Below are 21,215 nucleotides of genomic sequence, written 5' to 3'. Positions count from 1 at the left end.
GGTGGCTGTACCGACTCTGATGTATCCCGAGTGAGCCATGTTTCCGTGAAACAAAGAACGTTACAATCTCTGATGTCTCTCTGGGAGGCAACCCTTGCTCGGTTTTCGTCTACCTTGTTGTCAAGAGACTGGACATTGGCGAGTAGTATGCTCGGGAGTGGTGTGCGATGTGCCCGACTACGGAGCCTGACCAGAAGACCGCTCCGTCTGCCCCTTCTGCGGTGCCGTTGTTTTGGGTCGCCGGCTGGGATTTTGATACATTGTCCTGGTGGCACTGTGGACCAAACAGAGGTTCTGCTTCGGGAAAGTCGTATTCCTGGTCGTAATGTTGGGGAGTTGACGTTGCTCTTACATCCATTAGTTCCTCCCGGCTGTATGTAATAAAACCTCAAATTTCCTGGGGTAACAATGTAAGAAATAACACATTAAAAAACAAAATACTGCATAGTTTCCTAGGAACGCGAAGCGAGGCAACCATCTCTGTCGGCGCCGGAAGTACATATCATAAACAAAGTAGATGTCCTAACCGACTTGCCAAAACTATAGTTTAACAAGAAATTTGTGGAGTGGTTGAAAAGCGAGTTTTAATGACCAACCTAAGTGTATGTAAACTTCCAACTTCAACTGTATGTGAGAACTCCTTCAAGACTGTTGGTATTCCTGATGGTTGAGGGAATGCCTCAGACTTTGTTGCCCTGTGTGTGTGTGTGTGTGTGTGTTGGGCAGCAGAGCCCCGGTCCCCAAAAAATTCCCCCCGCTGCATTGCCGTGTGGACCTGACACAGTCATGAGATTTGGAGGATGGAAGGCTAGATTAGACTATAGCAGCCTAGCTTCTTGAGTTGGTATATCAAGTCAATGTATCCAAAAAGCTGTGAGAGTTGGAATTTAGAAAAGAGAGTGAGAGCAACAGGGAAACAGAGGGAGATACTGAGACCAATGGAGCAGATGGTTACCTTTTACAATACTTTGTCCCATTAGAATTTTCACAATTACATCATGTTTTTAACATTGGATGCCTGATGTGCAGCATTCTTACCTCATGCTCAATATTCTAATGGCGAACAAAAACAAATGTTTTTAAATGCACACATCTGGCTTTTTGAGAGAGTGAGCGTAATTTGTTGGTTGTGAAGTTATGCTAACCTTGCACACTCGGGCTAGGATTTAATTTCCTGCACTGTTTCGGGTGACAGCAGCAGCATTTTGGGAACCAACCGTAGAATGCAGTGGCCCAGCACTGAATCTGGTTTTACTTCCTGAATGCTAGTTTATAACACAGGGGTCTATCTGGAGTTTGGGGCTGTAGCCTAAATTGAATGCTGAGAGAGTGATTGCCTAAGCCTATACATTGTTTCTAATGGTAGATGAATAATGCATCTATGTTTATCACAGGTATCATATTACTAAGTGTTCACGAGGAAAGCCTTCAGTGGCCAAACCTATTTGACCGTACAGTATATCCACTAGCTAGATCAGATCGGGCACTGAATGACTTGTTGTTTCTTCCTCCAACTTTCAGAAGGGGCGGTTCTCTGTGTATGGGGAGTACTGCAGTAACAACGAGAAGGCCCTGCGGCTGCTGATGGAGCTCAACAAGATCCCCGAAATCAGGACCTTCCTCCTGGTGAGGATCCCACCGCTCACACAATTTGTCTCCTTTTCACGCATCTCCTTTTGTCTCTTTCTCTTGCCTATTATCACTCTCTCTCATCATGTCAACTCTTCTTCCGCTTATGAACAATGAACACAGGAACTGCCTTTGACTGTGCTTCCAATGGTGATGTCATGCTCGGTGCCAGCTGCAGTGCATTGGCACAGCTGGATGGAAGATCTGAGCCTTGTTGACCCCGATGTGCTTCCTCCGTCTGGTTATTGACTGACCTGAACTTGCTCTAGTTGTGTTCTGTACATTTTCTCCCAGGCTGCTAGTGTAAAATTACATGGGGTACTTCTACTCAAGTCACATTTTTGTCTGACTAGCTTATGTTTGCTAGCGAACGCTAGACTATCTTACCTGTATACATCATCATGCATGATGGACGCGTCTCCCTGTCAGGAATGCCATACCACGGTTGCCATTAGTTTGAAGATGTCATCTGGAGACGGGTGTTTTCTCCATCTCTTTAACTATCATACTCTAATTCCATTGATTTCAAAACTTGATCTTTCAGAAAGTGGAGAACACTTATGCAGCTCCACGACACAATACATATTTTAAAAAGCCGCGTTCGACAGCATTACCAAAACAGACTGACGAGCTCAAATAGACCAAAGCCTTCTATATGGCAGACCAATCCAAACTCATCTCTCGGCATGTCCAGCCCACTCATTATCTCAGCCAATCATGGCTAGTGGGAAGGTTAACAATTGTATTTGTATTTACAGATGGCATACAAGTTTGATTTTAAGGCACATGAAAGTTCACATGTTCAAGAAGGCATTTCCACCAAAAAACGCATTTTGATATAACTATTTTTTTTTTTACATTCAAACGGCTCTCCTGTGAAGTCGTGACTTGAGACATACGCCTAGTTTCCTGAATCGGGTCACGACCCATTCCTTTTTCAACTGGTACCGGGGTTTCTTCAGATATGTCTTGTGAGGCCTGTTGACATCCTAGAGTCCCACCTTTGCACAGATGGGTCATATTACTGTGTATCCCAGACAGAAGTTGGCAGATCGGCTATACCGACCTCAGACGAGTCTCCTGACACTTGTGGAGGTCGTTGAGCAAAATGGACAACACCATCGTGTTTGTGAGAGTCTCATAGATGGGTCATAATAGTAATTTGTAGGCCAAACTGTTCGGATGCTACAGACGATTCTGTGAGAAGACCGAGATGTCTCATGGTCTGACAAACACCGCTGTAGCTCTGTCACGGTTCACCGCAGATGCGGAAGTGCGACATAGGCGGATGCAGTGGATTGTGATTAAAAGGAAATGCGTTCCCTATACTGACCAATGATGTGCTTTCTGTTTTCTCCACTGTAGTATTCTGGTGTATCTACTTTGGTCTGGTGAACGCTGCCCTTGCTTACCCTTGGGGACTTAGAGCACAGAGAAGAGTAGAACCCACCAGCTTTATCTCCATCTTTCTCGCTCTCATGCATCTGAATAATTCTCCTCAGAAGGGTTTCACCACCTAACTGATTTCTCGGTTTAATCTTTGAAGCATGACTTTAGTTCCAGTATGCCACCCGACCCCCATGGAGGTCATTAATGTGGCTGAGAAGACTTTCTATGGTGTTTTGGATTTTGCTTCTTGCCCTTAACCATTTTACATAATCACTTTAGTGGAGTTACCAAGTTAGTTTGAGAAGAATAGTAAAGAATCACAAAAAGGAAATGTGTAATTTTACAGGACCGTAGATGTCCCACATTAATAAATTAGTTTTTGTTCAAATCTTTTTGTGTTCCAGCACTGTATGCTGTTGGGAGGGAAGAAGAGCACAGACATTCCCCTGGAGGGGCACCTACTATCACCCATTCAGAGAATCTGCAAGTACCCCCTCTTACTGAAGGTAAGGTCCTGCTAACCCCAAGGAGAATGTAACTCAGTCCTGCCTCCAAGTCAGAGGGGCAGTGTACTTTATGACCAATTAATATTTCCTATTAGATGTCAAGATATATATAAAAAAAAGGTCATTCTTTGATTACTTCATTTGAATCTGAAATCAAACAACCCAAACAGTTTATTTTTTGTAGTTTTTACTGTCTAAAGTAAATATTAAATTACAAGAAAGCCAGTTCCACTGCAGTTTTTACATTTGTCCTGGTAAATTTGCACATCATTACCAATGATCTATACAGTGGTCATGACCAATAGAGAACAGTTTTTAGTTTTGTCTATGTCAGGATCTGGTCATTTGTGATGAAGCCTATAAGCTACATCAATAATAAGGTATTATATAAAAAAAAGAGCTCTGTCCACGGACCTATAGTATATGACACATCCTTTTGAAACTCTGATGCGCAACCGTGCGTAAAGACCAGAGCCTGGTTTCCTAAAATCATCTTGGTTCATCGTTAGAACCTATGGTTCTAATGCTGAACTTCGCCTTAAGATGCTTTTGGCAAGCTTGGCCCCGTGCCTCATTTCCCAAAGCCTTCGTATAGCGTTGTCATTGTTAGTGATCCAGACCACTCATAAAGCAGCCAAAGTGCATTGTTAGGCGTATTTTCTGCCTTACCACACTAATAAATGGTTTAAGAATTATATATTGAGTTTTGTGTGAACGGGCATGATCATATGATGATAAATGTTTAATTTGGGTAATGTAATATTTGAAATACAGTACCAGTCAAAAGTTTGGACACCTACTCATTCAAGGGTGTATAAATTTCTACATTGTGGAATAATAGTGAAGACAACAAAACTATGAAATAACACATATGGAATCATCTAGTAACCGAAAGTGCTAAACAAATATATTTTATATTTCAAAGTAGCCAGCCTTTGCCTTGATTGACAGTTTTGCCCACTCTTGGCATTCTCTCCACCAGCTTCACCTGGAATGCTTTTCCAGCTGGAGTTCCCACATATGCTGAGCACTTGTTGGCTGCTTTTCCTTCACTCTGCAGTTCAAATCATCCCACACCATCTCAATTGGGTTGAGGTCGAGTGATTGTGGTAGCCAGGTCATCTTATGCAGCACCCATCACTCTTTATTGGTCAAAAAGCCCTTACACAGCCTGGAGGTGTGTTGGGCCATTGTGCTGTTGGAAAAACAAATGATAGTCCACTAAGCGCAAACCAGATGGGTTGATGTATCGCTGCAGAATGCTGTGGTATCCATGCTGGTTAAATATGCTTTGAATTCTAAATAAATCACTGACAGTGTCACCAGCAAAGCACCATCACACCACCACCTCCATGCTTCACGGTGGGAACCACACATGTAGAGATCATCTTCACCTACTCTGCGTCTCACAAAGACACAGCGGTTGGAACTAAAAATCTCACCAAAGGACAGATTTCCACCGGTCTAATGTCCTGTCCATTGCTCATGTTTCTTGGCCCAAGCAAGTCTCTTCTTCTTATTGGTGACCTTCTTATTGGTGTTCAGTTTTTGCGACTGCACTTGAAGAAACTTTCAAATTTCTTGACTTTTTCCAGATTGACTAACCTTCATGTCTTAAGGTAATGATGGACTGTCGTTTTTAGTATGTGTGTCTAAACTTTTGACTGGTACTGTATGTATTTGTAACATTTTGTCAAGATTCGGTTTATCCCAAGCTGAATCTTATCTGGTACAAATTGGAAACACCTGGAACACTATAAATGCCAAGCCATTGTCAGACATCAGCAGAACAACTAAAAAGCATGTGGCTGCTATTCAGAAGATTGTTGCTCTCCAACATAACCGACGGCTGCGTTGGTGTATATAAAACAACCTGAGCCTGTTTCAGACTCACAATGATAGGGCAGTAATACAGTAGAGGAGATACTCAGACTGCTCTAACTTGTGTCCCTCTCAATCAGCCAACTAACCCGCTGCAACTTTGCACTGAGTGCTTTTACTCAGCTGGGAGTTTTCTCAATTTCAGCACCAGGGAACTGGACTGCTCCCCCCCCCCCCTCCCCCCAATGGAATCATGTGAAAATCTGAACATGCCCCCCCCACTCTAAATCAGAGTCCAGCCTCAAGTGCACAGTTGTCAATAGGCATATGGAAGCATTACTAGGGCTGTTGCGGGTGACTGTAATATACCGCCACACCGGTGGTCATGAAGACAGTCAAATTTCATATGACCATTTTCGGCACAGTCATTAGGTTTCTCCAAGCTCTGATGATGCTGCTGGTCATTAGTAGCCTACCAAACTTGTTAACTGCCTGGTACTCAGCACTCTATTGTCCCTCTAATCACTCTAACATCAATGCAAATGTATGCTAAAATCTAATCAAACACTTCATGAGAGCCCATGAACTCATGTTGCACAACATTTCTATAGGCTATGCAATTGTAAGAAAACAGAGTGATGGTCTCTATTAAAGAGACGAGGATCGAATCAGCTTTCTATAGGCTAGGCATACTATATTTATTTCTCAACTTTCCTAATATTGAGCACATTGCTTCTCTTTACAACAAGAGTATAAAATAAATACAGCTATTCTGTTTTGAGACAGGTGCATGATATTGGTCCATTCTAAATCAAAACAAAGTTTACACATATCTAGTATATGTGACTCACCACCTGGATTCGGTCTTATGTAGCAAAATTGGAAATGTTTTTTTTTTTACATTAGTAAAAAGTAGTGAATCAGAGCTACAAAATGGTATATTATACACTGCATTTTTGAGGAACAATGGGAAAGTAATTCTGCTTTGAATGTTGGTTAAACTTGTAAACTCACTTTTGAGAAAAGGGCCTTTGAACGTATGGTACCTACTGGTGAGCTCTCCTTTGTCTACACCCATTCAGCATTGTTCACCCTCTTAAGCCAGTCCCACCCATCTCTTTAAGGATTCACATGTGAGGTCATGTGCTAAACAGTGAGTAGTGTAGTAAAGATTAAGACTAAAAGTGGTAGTAGCCTACAATAAGGAAAAATTCTAGGTAAACAGTGTCCAGATAAAAAAATATATTTTCTAAATATTAGATTATGCTGTCGTGCCTTTGGCACATTAAAGGTAAAGACTTAGTTTATCAAATCAGTTCTCTGTAATTATTATTACGTGATTGAACTAATCATGTAAATTGAATTAACTAGGAAGTCGGGGCACCACGGAAAATCTTCAGATTACAAAGTTTAAATTTTCCGAATAGAACTCTCCAGATATTTGATATCTGATTAATTAGTCTTCTATTAATTCATTATTCTTTACCTCACGTCAGTCTCATTCCAAACATCGTAAATCGTTGGTTATCTGCACGAACCCAGCCTAAACTATGAATCATCCATACACAAATCATTTATTTACTAACTAACTAAATAATCACAGAAATGCATTAACCTCTTACAGCTTCCCCCCCTACTTTTTTCAATTTCTGCCTGAAGACCCAAATCTCATTTGAAAGAAAACACTCTGAAGTTTGTGTAAATGTGAATTGAATGTAGGATAATATAACACAATAGATCTGGTTTAGATAATACAATGAAAAAAACATATATTTTTTCATTTTTATTGTTGTATCTTTAAAATGAACAAGACAGAACAAACATTCAGATGGGGACAATTTAAGTGAAAAACAAGAGGGCAACAGTACTTGTGCAAAGTTTCAGAATGATAACTTCCAAAATGAGTGTGCTACATGACATTTATCATGAAGTTACCCAGGTGTCCCACACAAGTAGCCCAAATGTACCCAAGTGGCCAAATTGGTGAAGTTATACATTTTGAATGGAATAACTATATACAAAATACCAAAATGGTACTCTAACCCCCCCCCCCCCCCCCCCCCCCCCACCCCCCCCCCCCAAACAATGGAGAAAAAACATGATTTTTTTAATATACATTTACAAAATAACACTTTCAATATTTGGAAGACCCTCAGACCTCTACACAATGTTGTGCTGCTGATTCCAGGTGCCATAGCAGTCTTTTTCTGCTGTAAAGCAGAGGGTCACCAAGCATGTGATGCAGGTGATGGGGGACTTAATTTTGCAAAGAACACAGCGACGCCTCCATGCTGTGCCCTTTTGGCCCTGAGGCACATCCATGCCTGCAGAAATACATTTGGGCAGATGAACCCCACTTGTGACAGGAGCTGAATGAACCAGCTTCAGTGGGGGATGGACACCTTGGCACTGGGGGCTCCCATTCGGAGTCAGTGTCATTGTGAAAATATTCAGTTAGAATAGTTTCACATATGAGCCCTGTATCGACAGGTATAATAAACACACATATATATATGAGTACAGGGAACATAAGGTTGAATATATTATTATAGACCTGCTAGATCTACTGTCTCATTTATATTATGACAGACCAGCTAGATCTACTGTCTTTATTATATTACAACAGACCAGCTGTATCTACTGTCTCCATTTCACTTTGGCCATTGTTGTGGGCCTGTCCTCCCCTCAACAGCCTCAAATAGGCTATTTAATGTGGGGGTGGGTTGGGGCGGCAGACACACGCATCTCACATTTCATTACATTACATTTTTATATATTGCTACTCATATTTTTACAAATCACTATTTTATATTATTAATTTCAAACAACGGCATTAGCATGAGAAGAACTTACCAGTCCAAAACGATGTCCTCTCTGTTCAAAAAATATTCATCCATTTGGGAATCGCTAAATGAATCGTCCTACAACAATCTCTGTCTCACTTTCCCGATCAATTTCTTCTAAAATTCTGTGTACATCTGTATATCTAGACTTAGATTTAGCTTTCCCTGACTTAGTCGCCATACTGATTGATATATAAACAGCTGAAAATGCGCTTTACCAAAACAACACTGTGCGTAACATGCGTTGCTCCTTCCGGTATGAAACTTCAATGGCGAATGACCCTCTTTACGCCAGAGTTTACTACATGGGTTGGTCTTCCAACACATAAACATTACATATTGTCGTTTACCTCAGCTCATTGGCTATCTACCCAGCTAGGTTTCAAGACGATCAGTGGTCATTGGGTTAAAATACAGTCAATCAACGAAACTGCGGTCATATCATTGTTGCACAATGATGTCATTACTTGTTGTCTTCAAATCGGTTTCTTTCAGTCAATACGTCTCGCGAAATGACCCATCACGTTTGGTTGTGTTACAAACAAACCAGTTGATTGCAATGAAACCAAACATGACTGGAAAATTCACGTTTAGTGTGTGTATTTACATCAAATGTGTCGTCAAATGGAATGAGACGAAATTCACGACACAAGCGGTTCACAAAATGTTTCGTGTTAGGCTATAAAATGGATTTTATCAAACAAAAGACCATTCATTGTGTAACAATGAGCATTGGGATTGTAAACAGAGGAAGATCGTCAAAGGTAAACAAATAATTTTATTGCAGTTTGTCATTTTGTTACGCCTGTGCTAATTGAAATAGTTGATTTTTATGGGGCCCTATCCTCAGATAATCGCATCGTACTCTTTAGCAGTAAATCCTTTCTTAAATCTGACAACGCAGTTGGATTAGCAAGATTCTAGGCTTTCGAAACTTGTGAAACACTTGTATTTTCATGAATGTTTAATATGACTATTTATGTAGCGATCACCATATGTTGTCGAATTTTATCACGCTAATGGGATCGGTGCGCAGAGAGGTTAAGTAAATGTAAAGATACCTTAATAGAAAATGACTGAAGTAAAAGTCACCCAGTAAAATACTACTAGAGTAAAAGTCTAAAAGTATTTTGTTTTAAATATACTTAAGTACAATTACTTGTGATACTTAATTTATACTTTTTCTTTTGATACTTATCTCAAATTCCTTATATTAAACCAGACGGCTCAATTTCTTTATTTTTTTATTGACGGATAGCCAGGGGCACACTCCAACACGCAGACATAATTTACAAACAAAGCATTTGTGTTTAATGAGTCTTCCAGATCAGATGCAGTAGGGATGACCAGGGATGTTCTCTTGATAAGTATGTGAATTGGACAATTTTCCTGTCAAAATGTAACAAGTACCTTTGGGTGTCAGGGAAAATGAGTGAAAAGGACATTATTCATTTCGAAATGTAGTGAAGTGAAGTTGCCAAAAGTATAAATAGTAAAGTAATGTACAGATACCCCCCAACAAATACGTAAGTAGTACTTTAAAGTATTTTTGCTGTAGTACTTTACACCATTGCCCAAATGCCTTCACAGCAGTACATTCACATAGTAGTCCATACATAAGTTCATGCAACCGGAGTTGAAACCTGAGTGAGGTGCACATGTACAGTACATAAACAGTAACCAGCCAAATGGTTACTTGCAGAGTAGCAATATCAGAAAGTGTCAATATAAATAAAATAATATGCAGTATGTACATGAACGATATCAATAACGATATCAGTGATAGACAAGGTAGTTATATGCATACAATCAGGGGTAAAGTGGCTGAGCAGTAGTAAAAAAAATTGTAGCAGCAACGTATGCATGTGTGTTAGGAGAGTCATTTGAATAGAGGCATTGCAGATAGTGCTGATGACTGGATCCTCTGAACCACGCATGAACAGGGGAATCTATATTTGGAGATCCTGTTTCTGTCCTGCCTTTGACTTTGGTGCAGGGCATGTGACGTCTATAGCCTCTTTGTTACAAAACTCCCTGATCTTCTCAAAAAGGTAAGTTTGTCTAGCTGTGTCCAGTCCAGGTGGTGCTTGTACAGGCACACCATCTTTGGGAGGAAGGATGTCAGCTTTGTGCAAACTTGTTCTTGTTTTGGCCACCGCAGTTATCACAATTCGGGTCCACGTGTTTCCCCAACTCCCTAGTTGGTGAAGAAATTGTGCATGTAGTTAATGACTGCGCTGCTGCCTTTGCTGGATGACTTGCCTTCATCAATCAAGTAGTTGACTTGTTGTGGTTTTCCTTCACAGCAGACACCAAACAAGCCACACTTGCGAGGAGTTAAAAAGTAGATGGGACCTGGCTACATAGGGTCAGAAGGATAGTAGATGGGACCTGGCTACATAGGGTCAGAAGGATAGTAGATGGGACCTGGCTACATAGGGTCAGAAGGATAGTAGATGGGACCTGGCTACATAGGGTCAGAAGGATAGTAGATGGGACCTGGCTACATAGGGTCAGAAGGATAGTAGATGGGACCTGGCTACATAGGGTCAGAAGGATAGTAGATGGGACCTGGCTGCATAGGGTCAGAAGGATAGTAGATGGGACCTGGCTGCATAGGGTCAAAGGGATAGTAGATGGGACCTGGCTACATAGGGTCAGAAGGATAGTAGATGGGACCTGGCTGCATAGGGTCAGAATGATAGTAGACCTGTAAACAACAAAATAACATTGAGAAATTAAAATTAATTGTCTCACCCCTGTCAATCTGTATTTACACAGCTCAGTAAAAGGTATTTGCCTGCCTCCATTTATATACACTACCGTTCAAAAGTTTGGGGTCACTTTTATAAATGTCTTTTTTTTTTAAAGATAAGCACATTTTTTGTTGTCCATTAAAATAACATTAAATTGATCAGAAATACACTGTAGACGTTGTAAATGACTATTGTAGCTGGAAACGGAAGATTGTTTTTAAAAAAGGAATATCTACATAGGTGTACAGAGGCCCATTATCAGCAACAATCACTCCTGTGTTCCATTGGCATGTTGTGTTAGCTAATCCAAGTTTATCATTTTAAAAGGCTAATTGATTATTAGGAAACTATTTTGCAATATGTTAGCACAGCTGAAAACTGTTGTTCTGATTAAAGAAACAATAAAACTTGCCTTCTGTAGACTAGTTGAGTATCTGGAGCATCAGCATTTGTGGGTTTGATTACAGGCTCAAAATAGCCAGAAACAAAGACCTTTCTTCTGTAACTCGTCAGTCTATTCTTGTTCTGAGAAATGAAGGCTATTCCTTGAGAAATTGCCAAGAAACTGAAGATCTCATACAATGTGTACTACTCCCTTCACAACACAAACTAACCTAACCAGAATAGAAAGAGACGTGGGAGGCCCTGGTGCACAACTGAGCAACAGGACAAGTACATTAGAGTGTCTAGTTTGAGAAACAGACGCCTCACAAGTCCTCAACTGGCACCTTAATTTTTATTTATATTATTTAACCTTTATTTAACCAGGCAAGTCAGTTAAGAACAAATTCTTATTTACAATGACAGCCTAAGAACAGTTCTGCCCCTGAACAGATTTTTTAGCTTGTCAGCTCCGGGATTCGATCTAGCAACCTTTCAGTCACTGGCCCAACACTCTAATCACTAGGCTACCTGCCACCCCATTAAATAGTACCCACAAAACACCAGTCTCAACGTCAACAGTGAAGAGGCGACTCCGGGATTCTGGCCTTCTAGGCAGAGTTGCAAAGAAAAAGCCATATCTCAGACTGGCCAATAAAAAGAAAAGATTAAGGTGGGCAAAAGACACCGGACAGAGGATCTTTGTCTAGAAGGCCAGCATCCCGGAGTCGCCTCTTCACTGTTGACGTTGAGACTGTTGTTTTGCCGGTACGATTTCATGAAGCTGCCAGTTGAGGACTATTTATGATCGCCATTTTCCACCCCAAGTCCAACTTCTCTCTTTTTCAACTTCTACATTCAACTTCCACATAATGAGCATGGTGCTTAACAGCCCTGGTGCGCTGGATGATATCTGAAACATTTTCAAATACTGTTTATGTACTGTAGTACTACTGAAGACATTTTGACTCTTTGCCATCATCCCCTTATGGTCTTTATTCCCTACTCTCTCTCCCCCCACTAGGAGCTGCTGAAGCGGACGCCCAAGAAGCACTCGGACTACCCTGCGGTCGAGGAGGCCCTGCAGGCCATGAAGGCAGTGTGCTCCAACATCAACGAGACCAAGAGGCAGATGGAGAAACTGGAGGCCCTGGAGCAGCTACAGTCGCACATCGAGGGCTGGGAGGTGAGGGATACTATCCTATTTTAGGCCATGGCGCTAGGATGCACCCTAAAGATCACCATTGGTGGAGGTAGAGCGGATGGGAGTGAGGGCAGAGAACAGTGCTCGAAGGTGAGAAAAGGGGGGAGAGAAGCGTTCCAAAAGGATGAGGGGTGATAGAAGGGTGAGAGGGACATGAAAAGGTGAAAAGAGAGAAAGGAGGTGTAATATAAAAATGAGAAGGATGAGAGCGAGAGAGGGGTGGGAGGTGAGGAGAGATTGAGAGGTCTGAGATGAAGATGGATGAGAGTCAGATGAAGATGGTTTGAGAGAGAGAGAGAAAAGGGCAAGGTTCTCCTTTTTTATAGAAATGGGACATGTGACCTGAAAGGGATGGAAAAGGGAAGCTCTGAGTTTGGAGTTTTGTCATTGGATTTTCCCCACTCTCTTTCTAGCTCGATCTCTCACACACGTATACTGTACACACGCACACACTGTCCACCTCATTGACCCCATCCCCACTCTGTCACGGCTGTTGCTAAAAAGCTTTGGCCAGTTTTCGAGAGTCCACTGAGCACCATTTCATTTTCCGTGAAGGTAAAACGCTCCTCCAGCCTCCCAAATCACCAGCGTGCACAGTGCATGGATAGGGCTTGGGAGTGGAGTGGAGTGGGGTGCCCAGTGATTTTTTTCACACATCCCTCACCCTCCACAACAGAGCCCATGTCTCCTGACTCCCCTCGGCCCCCGAGAGGACAATCCACTCGCTCAAGAGCCAAGGGAAGGCCAACAGGCACCCTGCCCAATGTCACGATGTCATTGCGGTCCCTTCCACAGATCAATGTGTTGTGTTGATATAGGAATGTGATTGTCGTTTTTTTCCTCCAATGTCTCTAATTCAATTCTACCTACTGACGTGGGGGCAGTTGGACATCTGCGTTTGCGATTGGTTCTCTCATATCAGTTTGCATTGACCCCTAGCAGTATTAGGATGAACGAGTAACGGGACATAGAGTTGCCGTCTACACTCTTGCGTATCACAGTCTCATGAAAGGCACTGCCCTTCCTTGCTCCCTGTAAGCACTCCATCTTTAGCCCATTAGTTCTACTTTCTCCACTCCCCCATGTTCCAGTTTAATTACGTCTCCACTCATAATGGGAATGTAGTAGTGCGGAATCAAGGCCCAGCCGCATTACCGTTGCCCTGATAGACAGACAGCCCCCACTATCCCTCCATCCACCACCTGGCTTTCTGCCCAGTTAAACATGGAATTGGATTGATCTGGCGAAACCTTATGTCTGCTAGGCTGGTTGGAATCCATCTGACCTGAAATGGCACTTATTTTTGTGCACTATTCCCTATATCAAGGGGTACCCAAGTACTATTTGAGAAGGTCCTGTCGCACACATTTCCTAGGTGCCAAAGGTCCGGATGGATAATGTAATTTATCATCGTAGTAACAAACCCCCACCTCGCAACCCACTCGACCCGAAACTGTTCACACACCTCTTGTTGGTGGAGAGAACATAAAAAATGCACAAAGCTAATTTCCCACAATTTTGCTTTTTAAGCTCATTTCCTGCAGTTCTACGCAGTCTTCCATGTCTTATGTTTGTTTATATGATACCAGGGTTTGAAGCCTGACTAAATAAATACATTTTGGAACCTGCTGTCCATATTGATCCCATTCTGGGTACCATTCCGGTCTTCCAGTTGAGTATGGGGGCCCTATATAGTGCACTACTTTCGACCAGGGCCCTTAGGGTGCAATTTCACATGCACCCCCATACGTAATTAACGTCACAGCTGAAATCCCATTGGTCAACCTTTGAAAATTCCTTTAGCTTTCTTGTTTACATTTTGTAGTAGTGTATAACCCTAAAAATACTGACTTACAAATGTCACATCTAATGACTAAATTGTGATGAATGGACCTAAAGTTCAACTAAGTTGTCAAAGGTTAATTGGCCACATACCAAGTCATATTAGAGCATTTAGCACATACTGGATGATGTTATCCAGCTTCTAAAGCTACAAAGCTAATCAGAGAGACTTTAATATGTAGCCTGAATGATAATGAGTTATGAAACAAGTTGAATCTCTCAATTGAAAACGTGTGGGTGGCTTAAAGAAGGACAAGTGAAATAGCCAGGTATTCAGACGCGCCTGAAATGCGGTTTGAGAGACATGCTAAGCGAACAGTTTTTCCCGTTTAGTTTGACAAGACTCCTTGTTGGTCGATTTTCGGCCGTTCAACTTTGACATTGAAAGGCCACCAAGGTTTTATTTCCTGTGAAACCGTGAGACTGGTTTGTTTTCCATAAGAAGCAACACAAACAGAAGTGTTTTTCGCACTTAACGTTTTCACACATACCAACAAACAGGTGTGATCATTCTACTGTTATCCCTGCAGCTACGCTCAAACCGGTGTGATTAGAATGCTTATTTAGAACGTCCAGTTTTGATGGACGCAACAGTCAGCATGTGAGCTAGCCACACTGTTTTTTCACAGAAACCTTTTGCACAAGAACAGTCCTTAAAAAGTTATGTCCTGAATGTGACCAGTTTATTTTTGGATGCAATGTTCAGACATTCACAGAAGTAGCGACAGCATAACACAATCGTCAGAACCGGAAAATGTAGGCTACATTAGTCCTAGTGCTAACTGAGGAAAGATTGACGTAACACAAGTGGTCATAGTTAGCTAACTCCCGGCTGATAGAAACTACAATATGAATTAGCTAATAGCAATTACTATTTATAATTCGTCACATTACGGGTGAGCTCACCATTGATCCAAATAATTGAGTAAAAAACTTTCTATAAGACAAAAGTAATCCGACGATGGGGTAGTTTGTGTGCGCCTCTGTTTGTTTTTTGTGTCAACCAAAGAGAGAGGAGACTAGATGAGTTTGGTCTGTTTGCGGTGTGCATGTTGAAGGAGGTGTGTCAGCTACCTTCCCTTCATTCACTTCCGGAAGTTTACACGAAAGATGAGTGAACCATTCCTTAAGCTCCATTACAACATCTTTGGTCAAGCAGACGTTTAGGTGATACCCAGAATGCATTATGTAATGTCAACAAACATGGCGCCACACATAGCTGGCAAATAGCTTAGCATTAGCTCATTATAATCAGTACAACTTTCAGAAAAGTATTTTACACACACCATAGGAATCAATACAATCTATGCAAGAATCAGAAGGCATTATTTGTCAGCAGTACTTGAAAACATGAATAAAACTGTAAATACATTATGCCACATGCATGTATACATTCAGTTGAAGTCGGTGGTTTACATGCACCTTAGCCAATTACATTTAAAATCAGTTTTTCACAATTCCTGACATTTAATCCTAGTAACAATTCCCAGTTTTAGGTCAGTTAGGATCACCACTTTATTTTAAGAATGTGAAATATCAGAATACTAGTAGAGTGATTTCTTTCAACTTTTATTTATTTCATCACATTCCCAGTGGGTCAGAAGTTTACATACACTCAATTAGTATTTGGTAGCATTGCCTTTAAATTGTTTAACCTGGGTCAAACGTTTCGGGTAGCCTTCCACAAGCTTCCCACAACAAGTTGGGTGAATTTTGGCCCAATCCTCTTGACAGAGCTGGTGTAGGCTTTGTAGGCCTCCTTGCTCGCACATGCTTTTTCAGTTCTGCCCACAAATGTTCTATAGGATTGAGGTCAGGGCTTTGTGATGGCCGCTCGAATACCTTGACTTTGTTGTCCTTAAGCCATTTTGCCACAACTTTGGAAGTATGCCTGGGGTCATTGACCATTTGGAAGACCCATTTGCGACCAAGCATTAACTTCCTGACTGATGTCTTGAGATGTTGCTTCAATATATCCACATAATTGTACATCCTCATGATGCCATCTATTTTGAAGTGCACCCGTCCCTGCTGCAGCAAAGCACCCCCACAACATGATGCTGCCACCCCCGTGCTTCACGGTTGGGATGGTGTTCTTCAGCTTGCAAGCCTCCCCCTTTTTCCTCCTACCATAACGATGGTCATTCTGGCCAAACAGTTCTATTTCTGTTTCATCAGACCAGAGGACATTTCTCCAAAAAGTAAAATTTTCGTCCCCAAGTTCAGTTGCAAACCCTAGTCTGGCTTTTTGTATGGCGGTTTTGGAAGCAGTGGCTTCTTCCTTGCTGAGCGGCCTTTCAGGTTATGTCGATATAGGACTCGTTTTACTGTGGATATAGACACTCTTGTACCTGTGTCCTCCAGTATCTTCACAAGGTCCTTTACTGTTGTTCTGGGATTTATTTGCACTTTTCGTACCAAAGTACGTTAATCTCTAGGAGACAGAACGTGTCTCCTTCCTGAGTGGTATGACAGCTGCGTGGTCCCATGGTGTTTATACTTGCGTACTATTCTTTGTACAGATGAACGTGGTACCTTCAGGCGTTTGGAAATTGTTCCCAAGGATGAACCAGACTTATGGAGGTCTACAAAAAAAATTCTGAGGTCTTGGCTGATTTTTCTTTTGATTTTCACATGAAGTCATGGAAAGATGCACCGAGTTTGAAGGTAGGCCTTGAAATACATCCACAGGTACACCTCCAATTGACTCAAATTATGTCAATTAGCCTATCGGAAGCTTCTAAAGCCATGACATCATTTTTTAAAACATTTTCCATGCTTTTTAAAGGCACAGTCAACTTAGTGTGTGTAAACTTCCTATCCACTGGAATTGTGATACAGTGAATTTCTAAGTGAAATTATCTGTCTGTAAACAATTGTTGAAGAAATTACTTGTCATACACAAAGTAGAAGTCCTAACTGACTTGCCAAAACTATAGTTTGTTAACAAGACACCCACCCACCCACCCTCCCAAAAGTTTCACACACCTACTCATTCCTGGGGTTTTCTGTATTTTGACTGTTTTCTACATCAAAACTATGAAATTACATGCATGGAATCATGTAGTAACCAAAAATATTTATATTGGAGATTCTTCAATGTTGCCACCCGTTGCCTTGATGACAGCTTTGCACACTGTTGGCAGTCACCTGAAATGCATTTCAATTAACAGGTGTGCCTTGTACCTTTTGTGACTAGGGGGCAGTATTTTCATTTTTGGAAAAATAACATTCCCGTAGTAGACGGGATATTTTGTCAGGACAAGATGCTAGAATATGCATATAATTGACAGCTTAGGATAGAAAACACTCTAACGTTTCCAAAACTGTAAAAATATTGTCTGTGAGTATAACAGAACTGATATTGCAGGCAAAAGCCTGAGAGAAATCCAATCCGGAAGTGACTCATCTTTTGAAAGCTCTGCGTTCCAATGCGTCCCTATTGAGCAGTGAATGGGCTACCAACCAGATTACCTTTTCTCCGTATTCCCCAAGGTGTCTAAAGCATTGTGACGTAGTTTTACGCATTTATGTTGAAGAATACCCGTAAGCGGCTACATTGCGCAACTGGTCACCTGATGGCTCCCAGAGTGATTCTCGCGTAAAACACAGAGGTAGCCATTATTCCAATCGGTCCTATTGAAAAACCAATTATCCTGGTGGATATTTTATCGAATAGATATTTGAAAAACACCTTGAGGATTGATTATAAACAACATTTGCCATGTTTCTGTCGATTTATTATGGAGCTAATTTGGAATATTTTTAGGTGTTTTCGTGACTGCAATTTCAGGACGATTTCTCAGCCAAACGTGAAGAACAAACGGAGCTATTTCGCCTACAAAAATAATATTTTTGGAAAAAAGGAACATTGGCTATCTAACTGGGAGTCTCGTGAGTAAAAACATCCGAAGCTCATCAAAGGTAAACGATTTAATTTGATTGCTATTCTGACCAAGTTACCTGCTGCTAGCTGGACAAAATGCTATGCTAGGCTATCGATAAACTTACACATGCTTGTCTAGCTTTGGCTGTAAAGCATATTTTGAAAATCGGAGATGACAGGGTGATTAACAAAAGGCTAAGCCGTGTCTCAATATATTTCACTTGTGATTTTCATGAATAGGAATATTTTCTAGGAATATTTATGTCTGTTGCGTTATGCTAATTAGTGTCAGTCGATGATTATGCTCCCGCACCTGGGATGGGGAGTTACTAGAGGTTAAGTTAATTTGTTGAATTTATTCCTTAATGCGTTTGAGCCAATCAGTTGGGTTGTGACAAGGTAGGGTTGGTATTCAGAAGATAGCCTTATTTGGTAAAAGACCAAGTCCATTTTATGGCAAGAACAGCTCAAATAAGCAAAGAGAAATGACAATCCATCATTACTTTAAGACATGAGGGTCAGTCAATCAAGAACTCTGATAGTTTGAGAGTCTGCACTTGAAGAAACTATCAAGCGCTATGATGAAGCTGGCTCTCATGAGGACTGCCACAGGAAAGGAAGACCCAGAGTTACCTCTGCTGCAGAGTATAAGTTCATTAGTTATCTGCACCTCAGATTGCAGCCCAAATAAATGCGTCAGAGTTAAAGTAACCGACACATCTCAACATCAACTGTTCTGAGGAGACTGCGTGAATCAGGCCTTCATGGTTGAATTGCTGCAAAGAAACCACTACTGAAGGACACTGATAATAAGAAGAGACTTGCGTGCGCCAAGAAACACGAGCGATGAACATTAGACTGGTGGAAATCTGTCCTTTGGTCTGATGAGTCAAAATTAGAGATTTTTGGTTCCAACCACTGTGTCTTTGTGAGACGCAGAGTAGGTGAACAGAGTATCTCTGCATGTGTGGTTTCCACAGTGAAGCATAGAAGAGGCTATTCCAGGCTCTGTCGCAGCCGGCCGCGACCGGGAGACCCGTGGGAAGGCGCACAATTGTCCCAGCGCCGTCCGGGTTAGGGGAGGGTTTGGCCTGAAAGGATGTTCTTGTCCCATCGTGCACTAGTGACTCCTGTGGCTGCATCGTTGAGAGCATCTTGACTGGCTGCATCACCGTTTGGGATGGCAACCGCTTGGCATCTTACCACAAGGCCCAGTACATCACTTGGGCCGAGCTCCCTGCCATCCAGGACCTCTATACCAGGCGGTGTCAGACGATGTTCCAAAACTCCAGCCACCCAAGTCCGACTGTTCCATCTGCTACCGCATGTCTAGAGGTTTTGATGCACCAAATCTGGAACCGACAGGACCCTGAACAGCTTAAGACTGTTCATAAGACTGCTAAATAGTTAACTAAATAGCTAGCCTATTTGTATTGACCATTTTTTGCACTAACTATTTTGATTGATCACATACACTGGTGCTCCTGTTTATCATCCAACTTGTTGCCTAGTCACTTTACCCCTACCTACATGTACATATTTACCTCGTACCTCTGAACATGGACTTACTGGTAACCCGTGTATATAGCCAAGTTAACGTTACTCACATTGTATTTATCCCTTGTGTTTATTATTTTTTAAATGTTCCTCTGCATTGTTGGGAAGGGCCCATAAGTAAGCATTTCACTTCTAGTCTACATCTGTTGTTTACGAAGCATGTGACAAATATGATTTGATTTGAGAGATTGACGGGCACCAGTGATCTAATTGCCACCCTCTCTTGACTGTCAGGGCACCAATCTGACTGACATCTGCACCGAGCTGCTGCTCCACGGCAACCTGCTCAAGATCTCCGCCGGCAACATCCAAGAGAGAGTCTTCTTCCTGTTTGACAACCTCCTGGTCTACTGCAAGAGGAAGTCCAGGTGAGATTGGGTAGGAAGGGAAGGAGTGATGGAGTCATGCACCTCAGGAAAGTGGCAGGAATGTGTTTTCATTCATTGACGAGAAGTCACCATAGAAAGAAGCCAGACGTGGAAAAACTGAGTAAATCACCAAATCCTGTTTGTGTAGTGTGTACCAAGCTCATTTTATATGCAAACAAAACAAGTCAAACTAACGTGTGTGTGTGTGTGTGTGTGTGCGTACTTATGCCTGTGTGTGCTTGAGCACTGTATAATTGTTGATTTTTCAAAGTTGCCAACACACTTTTTTCTGAGCAGGAGTAACACATTTTCACAATTTTATGTTACATTTCGTAGGGTAACTGGGAAGAAATCCACAAAGAGGACCAAGTCCATCAATGGCCCCCTGTACGTGTTCAGAGGAAGAATCAACACAGAGGTGATGGAAGTGGAAAACGTTGAGGATGGAACAGGTTCGTGCCAGCCCCACCAGTCATCAGTTCATATAGGAGCATCCATCCATCCCTCTTTTCATTCATCCATTCAGTAATTTTCTTTCTTTCTAGATTAGCTGGTAGAGTAGATTATACAAAGCTAATGAGTGTTAACAATTTGGGTGTGGCAATAAAATCTTGCATAGGTTTTTCTTGTTTGAACTGCTTACAAATGGTCAGGTGACTATATGAATCTGCTGTCTGCACATTGGTTCAGAGCTGATGCACCGACCTGCATTTCACACCTTAGAACTACTGGGATGCATGCTGTTGCAAGAACTGGCACTTACCAACTTACAACACTGTTTTGCTCATGTGGTTTATTGCACACCAGCCTGTTTTTTTTTTCATGTCTTGTGTTCAAATAGTAGTTAAAATCGTTCAAATAATTTTTTGTTGTGCTTAATCGAGCTTGCCTGGGGCAATATAACCAATGAAGTAGCCCCTAAAATGCTAATCCCTCCGTTATTGCACTCCAGACAGGCTCAAGGAAATGTTCAAAGCATCTGAAAGATTTTAAGTACTCTTTGAACCCAGGTCTGGTTGTTTTCTGTGAGTGG

The 21,215-nt window shown here is 41.7% G+C and overlaps 1 protein-coding gene across 1 annotated transcript in view; it reads left to right on the top strand.

Annotated features, from left to right (window-relative positions):
- LOC139368344 (phosphatidylinositol 3,4,5-trisphosphate-dependent Rac exchanger 1 protein-like) overlaps window positions 1–21,215 on the top strand; it is a 141,272-nt gene that overhangs the window by 43,560 nt on the left and 76,497 nt on the right. The window contains exons 4-8 of the mRNA XM_071107108.1: window positions 1,522–1,626; window positions 3,423–3,524; window positions 12,350–12,511; window positions 20,049–20,182; window positions 20,519–20,634. Of these exons, the coding sequence (XP_070963209.1) occupies window positions 1,522–1,626; window positions 3,423–3,524; window positions 12,350–12,511; window positions 20,049–20,182; window positions 20,519–20,634 (619 nt within the window). The remainder of the gene's footprint in view (window positions 1–1,521; window positions 1,627–3,422; window positions 3,525–12,349; window positions 12,512–20,048; window positions 20,183–20,518; window positions 20,635–21,215) is intronic.

Source organism: Oncorhynchus clarkii, chromosome 16, assembly GCF_045791955.1.
Source record: "Oncorhynchus clarkii lewisi isolate Uvic-CL-2024 chromosome 16, UVic_Ocla_1.0, whole genome shotgun sequence".
Lineage (NCBI taxonomy): Eukaryota > Metazoa > Chordata > Actinopteri > Salmoniformes > Salmonidae > Oncorhynchus > Oncorhynchus clarkii.
The sequence above is the reverse complement of the archived record's forward strand: the minus strand, read 5'-3'. Positions and strand labels throughout refer to the sequence as shown.